The sequence below is a fragment of the Electrophorus electricus genome, chromosome 7 (assembly GCF_041902795.1).
Source record: "Electrophorus electricus isolate QZ-2024a chromosome 7, ASM4190279v1, whole genome shotgun sequence".
Taxonomy (NCBI): domain Eukaryota; kingdom Metazoa; phylum Chordata; class Actinopteri; order Gymnotiformes; family Gymnotidae; genus Electrophorus; species Electrophorus electricus.
Window position 1 is genome coordinate 8019484 of NC_137503.1, and position 17734 is coordinate 8037217.

A 17734-nucleotide genomic window follows, 5' to 3' on the forward strand; every position below is an offset into this window, starting at 1 on the left:
TATTTTCACCTACCCACTGACTATGGTTTTGGGGGCATTGGAAATATATCATAGGAAGTTGCAGTGATACATTTCATGCCACCTGGTTCCATCAACCATAAGTCTCGCCAGCCTATCTTTCGCTTCTCAACATCTCACTTCAGCCACTAACACTGTTTTTCCTGAGCAGCTGCTGCTCTATCCTTACAGTCATCTTTCAGCTCTCCAATAAACCTAGTAATCATCCAAATTCTTTTTGGTAGTGCAGCCTTAATGAATGCCTTCCATGAATCACTTCAGCCAAACCCTGTCTACAATGTCTCTGTATTCCAGAGCTCTCTGAGCTGACTGGACTGCCTCTTATGGATTCCACTTCCTTCCTACTTGTATAACTGGAGCAGCAGCTTTTACTGCCACATCTTTAGAAGTCAACAAAGTCATCTTGAGACTTATCTTTGCACATTTAAATTCTTCTATTAAAATTGTCATTGGCAGATCTTGTATTGTTTTACCATAACAATCCACACTACTTAGACAGCATGGCACACCTATCCACTTCCTTTTGGCCTTTTTCATAATCTTCTCTAATTTCTCCACTTGTGTAATGGCAACTTCATAGACTGTCAGTGGCCACGTCATACAAGGCAACAATCCAAACTGAACACACCACAGTTTTCATGACTTCAACTTGACTTGAATGAGGGGTTTACTGAAATAGGGCTGGAGATCCTTCTGTCGCCATGCCAGAAGAACTCTTCAGTGGGGTACTGAAGTAAAAATCGAAGATGCTGATGAGACCAGTTTTGGACCAGAGCAGATCAGTGGAAAGGTGCATTGTCCCAAATGACAATGTATCTCATTTGCTTTTATCCATTTGGTCTTCTGCTGTGATGATGGTGTGTAGTCTGTCTAAAATATGTGTGGGCTGTGTTGTAAGGACCTAAGTTGGCATGGTGATTGAGATTGCAAAACGTTGTGACACGTTGAGATGTTACCACCGTTTAAGCCCAGGACATTCAAAATATCTCTGTGACCAATGATGTTTCTCTCACTTCTTACCTTTGTCAGGTTAAACCCAGCTCCACCTATGAAGATAGTCATGTGGTATTGTCTCTGCATCTATTTGCAGAACCTTTTGAAAAATAGACAACATTATGTAATTCAGAATATGCCTACTATAAATGTTTTTGTGTAGTGCACAATGCTGAAGTACATTCTTTACCTTCACGTATTTCTGCCACAGGTGTTTTACTCTGATATTTTTTTTTCAAATGGCACTCAGAAGAATTGCTTCATCTGAATGTGATGCTTTTTAAGAATTTGCCACAGTGTTGATAAAAGAGAACTGATGGTCATTACTGAAAAACTGAAAACTGTTAGGACATATAGAAAATGTGAGTCAACTGTCATTATTGAAAACTGTTAAGAGGTATATAAAATGTGAGTCAATTATTATTGAAAACTGTTAAGACATAGAAAATATAACACAGTTGTCATTACTGAAAACTGTTAGGACAGAAAATGTGAGTCAATTGTCATTGTCAAGCACAGACACTATTAGCAGCATTTTACTTCTGTCACTGGGTGACTGTTAGTGGAGGTAAAAGAATGGGTTCAGAGACAGAGACAGAGACAGAGAGAGAGAGATGAATCTCTTTATTATCTGTGGGTGTTCGGTGTTTTTACACATGTGTGCATGTGTGTGTGTTTATGAGTAATAGACAGTACTGCAAGTACCATCACCACTGAAATTTCGTCATCTATCTTAGGAGTGTGGGAGTTTTCCCCTCCTGTCCTTATGCCTCACACCTGCATGCACACACACAGGCAAACAGATACATACACACAGACATGCACACAGATACACACAGACAAAGAGATACATACACACACACACACACACACACACACACACACACACACACACACACGGAGAGAGAAAGGACTGATCTCTCACAAACAGCAACATACTCCTAGAGAATCAGTAGGATTTAGATGGTATTTACACAGCTATGTTATCAAGAGCTGTTTTTCAGCAAAATTGTTATGGATTAAATTACAACTTGCAATAATCATGTCAACAGTTTGTAATATATGTAATGTTTTCCCAGTCCCCATATGCAGCTTCCGGCTGCAGAATAAACACTGCAAGAAACCACCTACAGCACAGAGATGTAGTCTGGAAGTACTACCTACAGCACAGAGATGTACTTTGGAAGTGCAAACCACCTACAGCTCAGAAATGTACTCTGGAAGTATGAACTACCTACAGCACAGAGATGTACTCTGGAAGTGCAAACTTTCTACAGCACAAAGATGTACTCTTGAAGAGTAAACCACCTACAGCACAGAGATGTACTCTTGAAGTGTGAACTACCTACAGCATAAAGATGTACTCTGGAAGAGTGAACTACCTACAATACAGAAATGTATTTTTGAAGTGTGAACTTACTAAGTATCTCTGGGGCCTTCCCACCCAGCTGCAAAACAAAATTTCCAGAGGCATCTGCAGCAATTAGATAAACTTTTCTAATCAAGGACTAATATGCTTAGGGTCTCTGAACACAGTGCAATTTGTAAATCTTTCAGAAGCCAAATGCAATCATGGTGCACGTTAAATCCATTAAGGTAGACAGAGCTCACATTCATGATGTGAAAGTCATGCAATTATGTTTTTAATTGCTTACACGCATTTCAGGAAACAGTATCCCTGTTCTAAAATGCTTTAGACACATTTTCCAAATCCTTATATACCGTGAGCAAAATAAAACATTGACTTCGAAATCTTCGAAATGTGTGAACATTCACACCAACATAAAATATTCAAACCAAAATACCAGATAGACACAGCATATACATTTCTACAACAATCCATGTTTTTCATACCATTTAGGCTGCAAACATTGATCTGCCTCTCATACACAAAGTATGGCTGGTGACATTTTCATCTAGCGTAGCCTAAATTTCATTTGAAACCTGCTTGGTTGAAACCTTCCTTCTACTCCTCCCCCTCTACCTCTAACTTCTCTCCTCTCTCCTCAACCTCATCCTCTACCTCTAACTTCTCTCCTCTCTCCTCAACCTCATCCTCTACCTCTAACTTCTCTCCTCTCTCCTCAACCTCATCCTCTACCTCTAACTTCTCTCCTCTCTCCTCAACCTCATCCTCTAACTTATCCCCTCTCTCCTCAACCTCATCCTCTACCTCTAACTTCTCCCCTCTCTCCTCAACCTCATCCTCTACCTCTAACTTCTCTCCTCTCCTCAACCTCATCCTCTACCTCTAACTTCTCTCCTCTCTCCTCAACCTCATCCTCTAACTTCTCTCCTCTCTCCTCAACCTCATCCTCTACCTCCAACTTCTTTCCTCTGTCCTCAACCTCATCCTCTAACTTCTCTCCTCAACCTCATCCTCTAACTCTGCTCTCCTCATCCTCCCTACCTGTAACTCAGTCCTCTGCTCATCCTCTATCTCTAACTCTGCCCTTACCTCATTCTCGTGTACTATTTCCCCCACTTGTTTTCCATTGTACAGCTATTAGCCCCAAAGGCCTCTCATAGTAGCTGGCCGGTCTGTACAGCTCATTTTTTATGTAAATTTAACACATCCAACCATTTCTAAATAACTAAGAATACACTAGCTTTTTCCATTATATTTTATATAATAATGTATTTAGTTAATGAACACAGAAGTATAGAAAAAAAGTTCTTTGGTATTTGTCCTGCTGAGGTCAGAGTCAGAGTTTGTCATGAAAATTGTGCTTAGACACTGAGAAACCTGTGCAATATTATGCAAAATGTGTCTGGATTTTGTAACTAGAGTCAAATCTAGGCAAAAGAAATCTCAGTCAGTGACTGAGAATTGTGCCATTGTTCAATATGTAGGCAATCAAGAAACTAATATCATGTCACTGTTACTAAGGACTTGAAGTTGTCATGGTGCCATTTTTCTTGCTATTTTAGTCTTTATTCTTCATTTGATTTTCTTGTTTGTTATTTATTATTCTTTTCAATAAAACATAAAATAAATAAAACACTTAAAATAGAGAATGTTATAGGCCAAATATTGATGTGCCTTGCACTACTCTTGTCAGTATACCAATATACCAGTATCAGGGCTTAATAAAACGGACAATGAGAAAATTAAGTTATCATGGCATATACCTGCCTAAATATCAAACTGCATCATGATTAGGTTACAGACTCCTGAGACAAAGAGAAGGATGGAAAGACAGAGAGAGATGTACATTTGTGTGTGATGTACATACTCTTACGTATAAGAAAAAAAATATTATCATGAGAGATGTTTATGATGTGCACATATACAAACAATTGCTTTTATATTACAATTTACAATTTACACATTCAAACATAGACATGTTTATTTTACTTATATATATATATATATATATATATATATATATATATATATATCCCTCTTCACATAAATCATAAAACTCTTCACATAAATCAGTTTGACTGGACATTTTTTATCAGGACAAAAAAAAAAGAAAGGAAAAATTTCAAACAGAAAAAGCAAGAATTTCAGTAATTAATAAATATTCCTTCTTTGCTGTTCAGCACTTGATTGAACAACCTCTTTTACCCATTACTCCCCATAACCTTTGGGATAAGTCTATTAATTTTTAATGTGTGATGTCACAGATGTTCAGTGGGGTTAGGTTCAGAGTTGTGAATGAATTTCTTAAGAACATTAATTTTCTTCATTTCTTCACTTTTTGTTGTTGTCCTGCTGAAATGTCAACTTCCTCTCCAGTATAAGCTTTCTGGCTGAGGGGAACTTGATTTATCCAGGATGTCTTTGGTTTTAAAAGCAGTGGCTTGCTGTTCTTCCACAAATTCACTCACTGTGTATCACCTTGGAAATAAGAGATGCATATGAATATCACCCACAATCACAGTTATTGACTTCTTCAGGTCACTCTTTTATGGACTTTTATATTCCCTAGATCTTTGCTTCTCTGCAATTAGACCTCTGCCTTTAAATGCTCTTTTGTCTTTAATTTTGTTTGTGCTGGGTTTAGGCCATACTGTTGGATCTCATAATAAGATGGGCTATTTATCTTCATGAATTTTCATGAATTGAAAACATGTGAGCCACTGATTGCCCTTACCAGTGTTGGTCAGCAATAAATTGAGATAACAATTATTGTGATCAAAATTATTCAGTAAAAGACAAAGACCCTCTAATTTCAAAGAGTATGAATACTTCATAAGTGTATCAGTGTTGATTTTTTTTTTCATTTAAGTGTTTAACCTTTTACAAACAGACAATAAAATGTGATGTAAAGCAATGAAATATGAAAAAAGTTTGGGAGACTGAATACGTTTTCATATAATATCGTCAACTGAGTTCATAATGAAATGTCATAAATCTAGAGAGAATGTGAATTAAAAGAAAATCCAGAACTTCTGGATTATCATGAATATCAAGAACTTCTGTCACGCTAGTTATTAGATTATAGACATATCGAGAGATACTGATACATCACACGGTCCAAGATCGTCAACATCTTTTGTTCATTAACAACTCCACCCACGTGAGGTAGGCAGATTCACAAATAGGGGCAGCGTTCGCCTGCACACCATCCATACTTTTAACACTAACAAAGACGCCTCTCTTTTAAATCTTCAGTGGAACCCAATAAAGAAGATTACGTTCTCACTTTATTTGTCTGTCCACTTTAGCAAAAGTTTTGTAAGTGAAAGCTGTGCAACCTGTTCATGTCCATCGGTGTCTAATCGCTCGGCTTCTGTATACTGTTTTAAGATATTCTATAAGCTCTTCTTAGCCTAACTATGGTTTATTACTTTTAAAATTATCCGTGTCGAGTCATTTGTGGTTTAGTTCAGTGCTTTTGATGTGAAACAAATAATAGTTTGACAATACTTAACTGAGTAGAACGCATCAAGAAGTAACGCAAGGAGAAGGCACGTGGAAAAACGAATCAGAAGGCAAGGATGGGAGCCAGCTGGTGTCTCGCGCTACCGTCGCTGCTGCTGGTCCTGCTGTCGTGTCCCGGGAGCGCGAAGCCTGCGCTGGAATTTCTAGCAGTACAGGTAGGCGCCTTTATGTGATTATTGCTTTAATTTATTTGTCTGGTATATTTCTAAGGAACCCACATTTTATTTTACTCTTTTTGCTCTCTTTTATTCAGTACAGTGAAGAGTAACTCAGGTTTTATGCCTTACCAACAAACAAACAAACAAACAAAAAACACAGGTTGGAAAAAAATCTAGACATTTTTATCTATTAGGATAATAGGAAGGCGTGAGAGAGAAAGAGTTTTTAAATCAACCAGGTTGTCTGAAAATTTCCAGTAATTTGCAATCTGGTTATGTGTGCTCTAACTGTTCTCTTACCCAGGTAACAATCTGTCCATACTAGGTGTTGTTCTCAGTGTAAATCACAGCACAGTGTCACTTACACACTTCCATAATGAGCATTTTTTTTGTTTGCTTTTTGTTTGTTTTCTCCATGGACATACTTGTTTCTTCATTCATATCAAAGAAAAGTTTTTAAATGGTAATGGTAGTAAAATGGAACAAGTTCTGGGTCACAATAATTGACAGGGAGAGAATCACTCACAACTTGCTTCCTTTGTTTATGGTAAGCACAACTAATCAAGCGAGCTCTTCTCAAAACTACCAAATCCACACATCACAGTTGCTGGGACTCTGTGTATTGATAAATCAATCATTCATCAGTCCTGGTTTTGCACATTTAAGTTTTTCTTTTCTTTTCCTCCAAAGCCTGAATCATGAGACCCTCTTGTTGAGAATACATTTAGCAGTTGTAAAAAGATCTTCGAAATTAAAATAATTCTTAAATAGAGCAAAAATATAATTAACTTTGAAATACTGAAGTTAAAGTAAATGTACACTATATGATTGCTAGTCACCTTTTTAGTCATTTCTCTTTCTTCATTTAGGACTAGATAGTAGACTCTTATTCCACATTATTATACTGATTCAGTATAACACTGTCAGATCATCAGTAATACAATAATACAAAACATATTTTGATAGTAAGTGTTGGTCTTATGCAACTTATACAACTTCTGTGTTCTATGGGGGATCTGCATGGACTGATCAGTTTTAACTGCCTCTCAGTGTGTATTTCTTGTTCACAGGGCAAAGGTGGGGCTCTGTCTAGCCGGGACACAAGGCAGTATGATGATGTAGATTATGACAGCTTTGTTGGCCTAATGGGCAGAAGAAGTACAGGTACGAAAGGCATGGAACTAAATAAATATTGAGCTCGCAGTTCCTGCAGCAAAGAGTAATGGCCTTTTCTAGAAGCCCACCGAGGGTAAAAGTTGTTGACCACATTTTTCATCAGGTCACCAGTTGTAGGCTTCTCAGGATACCTTTCAGTGACTTTGCAGTCTGATTGTCTTTGTTTTACAGTCACAGATGCTGTGCCTCCACTGAGATGTGTTTGCTTCTGATGTCATTTCATAAGTATTTTAATTGAAACAGGAGCTGTGGTGAAAACTTGGCCCTCTCCTCTGCTATAGGTAATTTGGATATAGATGATATCTTTGTTGGATTGTTAGGCCGGCGAAGCTCAGACTCTGGTGAGTTGGGGTCTCTGTGTGTGTGTAAATAAGAGTGGGAGAGTGTTGGTATAAAGCAGAACTTGAGCAAGAAAGAAAAAAAACTGACATCTAGTGGTCTGGTTAGAAAACTGCATTAATTACAGTTTCCTTTGTTTGTTAATACAGATATACCTCCCTGGGCAGGAGAGAGCAGAGCCAGGTTTTTCATGAAGAACAGGAAGTTCAGGTGATGATTGGAGTGCCTTAACGCACAGGAGTGTGAACGTGGAATTACCTCATTTAGTTAATCCTGCCATACCTCAATTTTAACATACATTGTTATAGCATTTACCCTGCCCTAAATGGATCTTTAGTAAACTCGAGAGCCATCTCTGAGAGGCATTTCTCATAGGCTCCTGCCATCTGTGAATATGAGTGGTCATAAAATACATGTATGTATTATTTAGTTTTCCTCTGGTCATTTCACAAATTATTGTATTTGTGGTTTTAACTGATGGTGTGTGTTCCTCTCACAGATCTCAACAAGGTGTGTGAAGTTGTGTCTCACCTGCTGAAAATGCATGTTAAACACACTATCATGATATAGAAAACAAGACAAGAGATCTACATGCAAAGCTCTTTCTGATATTTAGGTCTTCTGTATGTTACTGTGTACATTTAACATTAAAGAATGTGACTGATTTGTCGGTCTCAAATAGAACTTGCCTTAAAGGTTTCATAGTGCACAAATGACCATTAAAACATCAGTTGCATAAATGCTTTAAATTAACATAATGAATGTATCATATCTAGTCACCAGCCTACTTTATCAGTATCAAAAACTAAAAGGGTTACAATGACCCAACTCCAACATCCCTTTCATCTGAACAATGCAACAAAGTACATTTATTTATAGAAAAGCACAAACTTCAAAAGCAATTTACAGCAAAATAAGTCTTTATTAAATATGCTGGTCATTGTACACCACTGATTTATTTATTGATTTTCTTCTATGAAATGTTGCCATACTTCTATAAATAAAAACTGCAGGGAAATTACTATACATAATCCCCTTTACCCCTATAAGACAGTTAGGAAGGGACCTCTGTACCTTTGGATTAGAGAGCAAGAAATATATATGATAATGCTCATTCAAAGCAGCTAAAAGCATTAGAAGTATTGTGGGTTTACATACTCTCAACAGGCATAATGTGTTGTTCTTCAGAGTAACAGGGATCTATGAACATACACCTCCCTCATTGGAAGCCATATCCAGAAGGTGTTGAGAACTGAGGACTCCTGAACACAAAACACCCCCCCCCCCCCCCCCCCCCGGACTCAAACCCTTAAACAGCTTTCTTGAGCAACAAAATGATTCACTGCATCAGTAAAAATAAACACAGAAAGGTATTTAGATTTACCCCATCACCCTGTTACACTGTAATGCCTGAACACTGGAAACATGTCGTCAAAAGTCTATGCATGAAATGAGTCCTCACCTCCAGCACAGTGGGAGGAAGCTGGACAGCGTTAGCGTCACAGTGCTGAGTAAACAGGGTACACACGGCCCTGCTGCATCTAGAGCGGGGCTGGAGCTTGTCATTTGTTTAAGGAAAGTTCAGGACTGTTATGCAACATCAAGGAACTGTGCACACCCACTCCAAACACACCCTCAGCAGTCAACACGTTCACTTAGAAATGTAGAAGATGCAGAGAGAACAAAAACCTTTCACTTTTTATAAATTTCAAAAAGAAGTAGAAAAACAAAAATCCACTACATATCCAACAAGCATATACTATGACATGGCGCACAGAGATTTGGTTTTGGTAGAAAAACAATCACTCACTATGTTTAAAATATATTTTAATCAAAAGTACATCATTCTGTCAGCTAAGTATGTGCTCTATCCACAATATTCCTTTAGTTAGGACCAGCACAAAGTGCCCTTGCTCCTGGGAAGGTAACGGGATTTCAGTGGTTACAGATCAAGATTAGACCTTTACATTAGTATTGAGAACTGTACCAGAACAGCCAAATGCAACACACTGTCATCATAAAAGAGAAAAGGAGTAACATGCAGACAGTTAGAGACAGAACAGTGTCCAGTTACCTCCTCCAATGTTAACTTAGATCTAATGAAGCAGTAACTGGTTAAGTAACTTAAGAACTAATAAGTTAAAACTACCTAATTTAAAGAACTCAAAGTTCTCTCTGTGGGTTTTGAGAAATTGGGAGAACAGAAACTATTTTAAAAGTGATGGCAGCTGGCTGCTAGTGGGGGTTAGCCCATTAGAAACAGTACAGGGCTTTACAGCGATAGTACGGATAAGCACATGCACAAAACCAGGCCAACTCTTACACAACGGCGCACGCTGGGAGGAACCATTATTCTAACTCATGTTCCATTAACTTCTTGGCAAGGAGCTTTTTTTTTTCTCCCCAGTTTTGCATAGTCCTTATTTGGCTTTCCCCCCTACTGAGCACACCAATATTGCTAACTGTCAAACTAAAGTAACAGTAAGGTGCATAAAATCTCGACAATGAGTTCAGGTGAAAAGGCACAAACTGCAGTATTCAATGTTCGATGATATTTTTTTGTTTTGTTTTTTTTTACAAAGAATAAAGAAAACAAAAGGAAAGAGCAGCCTCTATTTCAAAGGCCACAACTGAACCTCTTGCACTATTACACCAGTAAATCTCATGTACTGAACTCAGAGGAGTGGATAGTTGAAGACTAGCTGGGAGAACAGGTTCTGCAGGCTCCAGATCACTACAGCCCACTGTCTCCTGCAGTTTGCCCTACATGCCTTTGCTTAGCTAATGTGTAGGGCAAGGACAGAGGAAAATGCATCAAAAAGCAGTAGACAGAACATGACCATGACTTTACATCGGGTTGTGAACAGTGCTATGACCATAACACAGTGGGCAGCACAAGTCAGTCATACTGGCATATAAGAGAGGTCAATAACACAACCTCCCACAGAAGGCTTAAGCATCCCTCCATGATATTCAGCTGTAATTAAAGTGGCTACTGAAAATAACTAGGAAAGACTTTAGGAACGCAATAGTATGTCTCTTATACTCAGTCCAAGTTTAATATGCACACACACGGAGGGAGTAGGTGTATTAATATTCCTAGCCATGCTGGCAGTAGTGAAGGGTAGTTGTGTTACTATTATTCCTTACAGCCAATCAGACTCACGCTGGCAGATGACAATGAACACTGACATCTCTCATGGTAGGATGTGCCTGTATATACATGACAGGTACAAACTGATCTGTAAAACTGACTTATGGCCACTGCAGCTCAGTGTACACATTGACAAAGTTCTTGATCAACAGGTTTGACATAAATTTCCCAATTTCAAAAGCAGCAACGACTTCCACCTACTGAGCAGATGCCACAGGAACTGAAAGCCGATTGCTGTTTTGTCTAGGCATATATAAACATTCTGGTCACAAGTGACACAGATGAATACATTGTTAAGGCATCAGAGATGAGCCTAATTACACCCTGAACCACTCCATACGTGCAAAAGTGTAGACATGCATGCACGCTTATGCACACACACAGTGAGGCACTGTAAATATTTAAGCCTTCATTCACAAGACTGTGCAATCATTTCAACACTATCATATACAAACAGCACACAGTAAAACACCTTCCATCACCATATAATGAAGAATCTTTTACAAATGCTCAAATGCATACATACACACACCCACACACCTTTGCTATGTAATTCGGGAGCAGATATTCAAAACAAGTGCATAAAAACCCTGCACACAAAATAACACTCTGGTCCATTTCAAAGAGATCCATCATATCAAAATTCCAGGTGTCCCACTGTTTGAAAACACCCCAAGAACAAGGCTGCTATAGCTTCTTCTCGTCAGGGGGAGGAGCTTTATTTCTTACTTCCTGAAGTCCTGCTTCCTGCTTCAAGTCCTCATGTAAATGCTTTGCCCCCCTCTCTGCTGTCTTCCTGAGGGCATCCTGAAGGGCAGTAGGTTCAGGGGCTTGGTAGCGGTAGCGGTAGCCAAAGGCACGCAGGTGATACGTGTAGTACTCCAACAGGTACATCATCGAAGAATCCACATAGTGGAAAGAGACAGCCAGATCTGAGCAACACTGTGGGCCCTGCAACACAAAATGGAATGGAGGTGGGGTGTCAAGGGCCTCTAGCTTTGGATAAGTAATGCAATTTTAGTTGGTTTTTTTTTGTGAGCATTGCTTGAAGGGGTGAACTGGCAAAGCAGGATATTGAATTAGGTGGACCCATAACAGTTCATTTCCTCATTGAGCTAGGAGTAAAAGGCATGATGAAACAGCATGGAGCTGCCTTAAACTGGTACAAAAAGCTTCTACTTTTTATTTTCTACTCTCAAATTGCAGTGTGTACACCGCAAGCTCATTGTCATATGAACAGGATTTTGAAAATATAAAATTGAAAATCTCAATTTGGGACACATTTGCTTTGTCTATCATAATAAACCGCTTGAGAACACCACCTACAAGGTAAAGGTGTCAGTTACATAATGACTGCTTACTAGCAAATTGCTGCGGTACAACTTGAGGTGAGCAAACATAGAAACACACCTATTTTCAATAGCCTTAGGTTGTGGTCCATCAATGGGGAAAATGCTCTAATCATATTTCTCTATAGCTTGTACAGTACATGTAAAAAGAAATGCAAATAGAATATAAAACTAATAATTTCCTCCAACATTGATACGGGTGATCCTTGTAAAAGAGAACCTTATTTTATGTTTATATAAATGAAACCAAAAGAAATGTAAAAAATTTAAAATCCAACTTCCTGAAAGATCTTCAATTCCCAACTGGAAATCAATGCTGGGTGTAAGGTTGTTGCTATCTAAAAGAACTCTCTCAAACGACACACCTTTCATTACACGTACTTCTGAACACTAACTTGAACAAAACTTCAGCATGGAGGAGAAATGTACACCAGAAAACTCAAAGATCTCGCCACAAAACTCTCACACTCAAGATCTCTGATTACACTTGTTGCCAAGAGATGTAAACTACATAATATTGCAGCACTTTAGCATTCTAGTACACTCAAAAGATGAGCAGGTTTAGGTGTTATAGCTCTTAATACAAATGTTTGTCAAGAGGCTTAAGAGCATCTTGGCAACTGTGAAAACTGCCCATATAGTGGATGCTCATATAGTGATCTGTTTTAAATAAGTAGCCCACAACAAGGTCATGTTGGATTAAGATCATGCTTTTTGTGGTATTATTGTGGCAAGTGTGTGCATGGGTACAGAAGTGTTTATGGTCCTATTTGATGAGGTGTACACAGTTGGAGAGGTTTCTGAGGTGTTTAGACTACAATGATCCTATATTCTGAAACATATTGTAATACTCTCATGAAGAAGCATAGGTCTTCTCCAGAAGGTACAACTGGAATACATAACTATTTAGTGCAATAATCCAACCAAAGTTTATATGCAAGGAAATTAATGGACTTAAATGGACTTCAAACAGATCCAACACTAATCACCAAACTAACATGGTGGGGCAAATCTCAGGTACTGATGGTATGACAGCAACATAGCATCAGTAAAAATGCCAAAAGCTCTGCAGGAATGTGCTTTTCACAGCTGGAGTGAAGTTATGACGGCTCAGTTTAGCTCTCACCTCAACAATGGGGTAGTAGCAATAGTTCCAGTACCAGAAGCTCTTGGGGAACTTGCCAGTGAGGTGTTGCTCTGGTACAAAAGGATGGAAAGTCTCTCTGTGCAGCGTGTCCCTGGAGTCCCCTGCCAGCACGCCCATCTTCTCCATGCATTGGCCCATAGCCAGGTCCTCCACCGATGTTGTGTGTGTGCACGCTTTGGTGCGGAACCCTTCCACAAACCTCTTCAGAGCCTCCCTGCTAAGTACATAGCCTGCCCCGCCACTCATGTAGCCCTGCTTGGTGTAGGGCTTGAAGCGCCGGCCAAAGTACACAGGCTCATCTGGCGAGTGGTTGGCCAGCATCCACCGCAGGTTGTCCACCACCACGTATGTGTCATCGTCGGCCTTGAGGAACCAGTCTGCCTCCTCGCCATGTTTCTGCAGGGCGTAGTGGAAGGCACGAATGGTCTTCCAGTACAGTTGGTCACGACCCTCCTTTGTGTTGAGGCCCACCGCTGGGAAGTCAGGGTCATCGACAGAGCTCATGAATACAACTATGTTGCAGTGCCGGCTCCAGGTAGCCTTCACATGCCGGGCTTTTTTCTGCAGGTTGTCAGGACCGGTCATGACCCAACAAAGAATGCGCACCTGCTCGTAGAGGGCGTCTGCCACTGTACTGTCTTCATCTATGCAGGAAAGTAGTAAAACAGCAATAAGGAAGGGGAAAAAAGACCAAATGAATGAATGAACAACTGCAGCCCACAGCCTGGACTCAGAGCTATGGTTTGGTCATTTCTGTGTGCTGGTATTGGTGTCGAAAAAACAGAAAAGCAAACAAAGGTGTGAAGTTACCTCACTATGACTCATATGAGCCATATGTCAGTGTGAAAAAGCATCAGTAGGTTATATGGGTATGGGAGAAATGCCATGATTACTGTGTAAACTTTTAGAAGGTCATTATAACTGACAACATGACAGGGACCAACAAGATCAAAGTTCTGTTGAATCGCAAACATGCTCAAAAGTGCAGTCATACCAAACCTTTCTTAATATAATATTGTTACATGTGGTGAAACCTCTATTAGAATTTTAGCAGTTCTCAAAACTTTGTTAGCATTTTTTAAAGGAACATTATACCAATAATTGTATTATTTTCCAAGTACATTGTTACTCATCTCAAACGTACTACTCCAGGATGTGGCACTGAATCAACAAGGTGACCTATGTGGACTGGTGGTATTCATTACCTGTGAGGTGTGGATGATTGAGGTTGAAGAGAGCTGATCTTTCTTTTTTCCAATTCTTATCTTCTTCCTCGTTCTCTTTAATCTCCTCTGTGTTCTTCTGGGGAGAGAGGTTTCTGGCAAACCATACCTGATGTAGGAACACGTACAGGCTGCATGTGCCGACCAAAAAACCTACATAAAACGAGGACCGGGGACCGAGAGCTTTCATGTTGATCAGTTTGTTGCCCGTAACTCTTATCTTCACAATAGCTGCACATAAAAAAATGCGGAAATAAAGAACGTAAGCAGTAGGTAGCGTCTGTATTTAGGGTAACATTTTTTTCATTGTAGGGTGTTCTTACAAAAAAAAAAAAAAAAAAAAAAGTTTGTTTAAATAAAAGTTCAGTTAGGTATTGACGAACGGAATCCACGTACTGGAACATGTAGCCGCTAGCTAACTCGCTCCAACAATGTGCGACGAAGAAGGCTGAAAACTGAGTTAGCTGTCTAACCGTGAGATAAGCGCGTTTGACGACTTGTTCATCGTGACTAGTCTCATGACCCGTTTGCTACCTAGCTAAAGTCGTTGGTAAGAAAGACATCATAGCCTAGCTAGCTAAGTATTTTTGCGTGAATTTAAAAAAACAAGAAAGTGACAAATTATGAATTGGCACATAGCTAGTTGGCTAGGGTTAGCTAGTTAAAGATCTGTAATCTTCCAGACTGTATCCTAAAACAACATTTAACAGGGCTTTCAAGATAGTGACATCTAGCTAGCTAGTTAGCTAACTAACATTGGATAACATTAGACAGCGAAGACTGGATGACTAATCTAATTATCTTTATGTCCAAAAACAGATTAATGACTACGATCGCGAATTGATAAACCCTTCTAGAAGCTCTTGATAACGTTATAGCTAGCTAAATTAGCTAGCTAGCTAGTCTGGTCGTTAGTTAGAAATCGGCAGGGGATTAGCTATCATACCTTACCTGAAGACACAGAAATAGCGAGCGTTAACTAACTAACTGTAACACATCAGACAAACATATGACATATCATATATTTAGATAACTAGTTAGATATGGTCTTACCAGATTCTGGCTTTCAGTCAAACTGAAGCACTAAAACAGAATGTCAGCCTTGTATCCATGTCAGCACCCTAGCCCACTATGTTAACAGCTAATGTCAATCATGCTGCAGTTCTCGACTCCTAGTCATCCGTCTGCCAAAATGGGGACCTCCAAAACATGACCGAAAGAATAATTAACGAGACAGCTCATTCATTTAGTTTAATTAATTTTCACTAATCCGTCTATATCTTGTAACTACTGGCTAATGTTTCGTTCTGTTCAACGCGTCTTCGCCTAGCTAGTTAGCTAGCTTAGTTAGTATCTCTAGGATATCGTTTCTCAAAGTGTGGCGCGCCTCCCCGGGGGGCGCAGACGCGTCAAACCAGGGGTTTCACGTTAGATGTTCATTCAGACAGAATATAGGTGTACAATGCAGAGATATTTGACAAAAATGACAAAAAGAAAAACAGTCGATGATTCCGAGACAAACAAAACAAGTGTCCGTAACCAACCAAAAACCAAGTCCAGAAAAGGTGACGAAGCTTTTCTTGTTTTTTTGGTTCGTAGTGAACGAGGTGGGAGATGAGAAGAGATGTCTGAAAGGTCTGGCAGCGAACAGTATGAGTCCCGACTAACTAGGTTAATTAAGAAGACACTTGGAAACATTATACCACAGTCACGCCAATATCATCAGCGCTTTAAACCTCTTTACGCGATTTTGGAAGTATTTCGCTTCTCGCCGAAAAGTAACACGTCTCAAAAAGTTGAAGTTGTCTTTTTTTGGGGGGGTGACAAAATGGAAGCTAGCTAACTAAAGTACATAATTTAGGATGTATCTAAAAGTCATGATCTAAAGACGCAAACGAGTCTCCATTGTGTTTTTTCCCGCTGTACACTAACAAGAATGTGAAAGCTAAAGCTAAGCTAGCTAAAACACTCATATCGACATAGACGTTTGGGTGCATATAGTAGACCATATGGTGAGCTCTGGGGACTCTGCTGAAAAAAATACTGGTTTAGTGAGGGCTATTGTAAAATGGAATCATCACTGACTGAGCTTTAAAATGTTTGTGAAATATTTTATTACTCCTTTCACATCACATGGTTATTTTTTATATAAAGCCATATCCAGACTTATACATGTCTAATTGATTCCTGAAACACAAAGAAAGGGTACGTTGAGCAAAAGCCTCAACAACTAATTTTCATATTTTATTGTGTTCTTTAGTAGCAATGTGTTGTACATTTTGGTAAGTAAACATGAATGGGCAATGACAGCTACAAAGGCTTTGAGAAATGCACCCCAAGATTATTCTTAAAAGGTGATAGCTCATGTCAATGATAAAGACAAGATTATGCACTTTTAGTCTTTTTAAAAACTTAAATACTGAAAAAATACTGAATGAAATTTGTAAATGTCAAATTAACTTTGTTTCTGAGAGCAAGGATGAATGGGATTTACCTGCTAATTATAATTTAAAACCACACAGTGATGCCGAAAGATTTTTGTAATCTACAAATATGTATAACCAAAAAGATTATTTAAAGCCATTAGCACACTGAGTGCTGAATAATGTTCTTACCTTATTGAGCCACCAGATTGCATTTTAAAATATCTACTGGTTTCAGGTAAAGGACTACTGGTTTCTGCATTTAAAATAGTTTAAAGCTATACCTTCGTGGAGCACATTTCATCAAAAGCCAAAACTATGACCCAGTGGTTTGTTACTACAAAACCGAAAAATCTACTCACTCAAATTACTCCATTCCCAATACCCCAATGCTATTTTAAGGGCAAGCTAGTCATGTTTCCAAAGAGAGCCCTTATTTGTTGGCAACATCTGAACAGAAGCTATACATTTAGGAGTAAAAATAAATAAATCTCACATTCATGCCAGACATACTTTATGTAGAAGACGTGTCACTGTTCAATCAGAATATGGTTTAGACATGTTCTTTTATATAGTTACGCAGGTATGAGGACAACCTGCTTATTAAACAGGTGTAGTTCCTCTGCAGGACTATAACTCTGAATTGTTAAGTGTCTGCAGAACATAAACCTGGTCTATTGTATGTTTATTAAAACTACTTTAAAGCTCAAACATTTTTGAGAAGCAGTAACTGCTACAAATTTAGGTCATCTAAAAATCCAATACTGCAACACTGATCTTACTAATAAAATCCTCAAAAGCAATCAATCAATCAATCATTCATGAGAAATACTCAATCATACAAGTAATGACTGTATATC

General features: G+C 38.9%; 2 protein-coding genes across 3 annotated transcripts; one reads left to right on the forward strand and one right to left on the reverse strand.

The window, feature by feature from the left end:
* The first annotated feature begins 5581 nt into the window (after window positions 1–5581).
* tac3b (tachykinin precursor 3b) lies at window positions 5582–8262 on the forward strand. Of its 2 annotated transcripts, XM_035524477.1 has the most exons (6): window positions 5585–5698; window positions 5903–6060; window positions 7134–7227; window positions 7521–7580; window positions 7728–7788; window positions 8078–8262. In XM_035524477.1, exons 2-6 carry the CDS (start codon window positions 5962–5964, stop codon window positions 8094–8096), a joined length of 333 nt encoding a protein of 110 aa, XP_035380370.1. In that variant the 5' UTR covers window positions 5585–5698; window positions 5903–5961; the 3' UTR covers window positions 8097–8262. The 2 variants fall into 2 exon arrangements, 1 of the variants encoding a protein (XP_035380370.1); XR_014124633.1 differs by having other exon boundaries at window positions 5582–6060; window positions 7134–7312; window positions 7483–7580.
* A 218-nt stretch (window positions 8263–8480) lies between these two features.
* On the reverse strand, window positions 8481–16292 carry c1galt1lb (core 1 synthase, glycoprotein-N-acetylgalactosamine 3-beta-galactosyltransferase 1, like b). The gene is made up of 4 exons (XM_026995900.3): window positions 15505–16292; window positions 14434–14682; window positions 13208–13872; window positions 8481–11683 (listed from the first exon to the last, which is right to left on the reverse strand). The coding sequence occupies exons 2-4, from the start codon at window positions 14639–14641 to the stop codon at window positions 11420–11422; spliced, it is 1137 nt and encodes a 378-aa protein (XP_026851701.1). The 5' UTR covers window positions 14642–14682; window positions 15505–16292; the 3' UTR covers window positions 8481–11419.
* Window positions 16293–17734: the final 1442 nt, after the last annotated feature.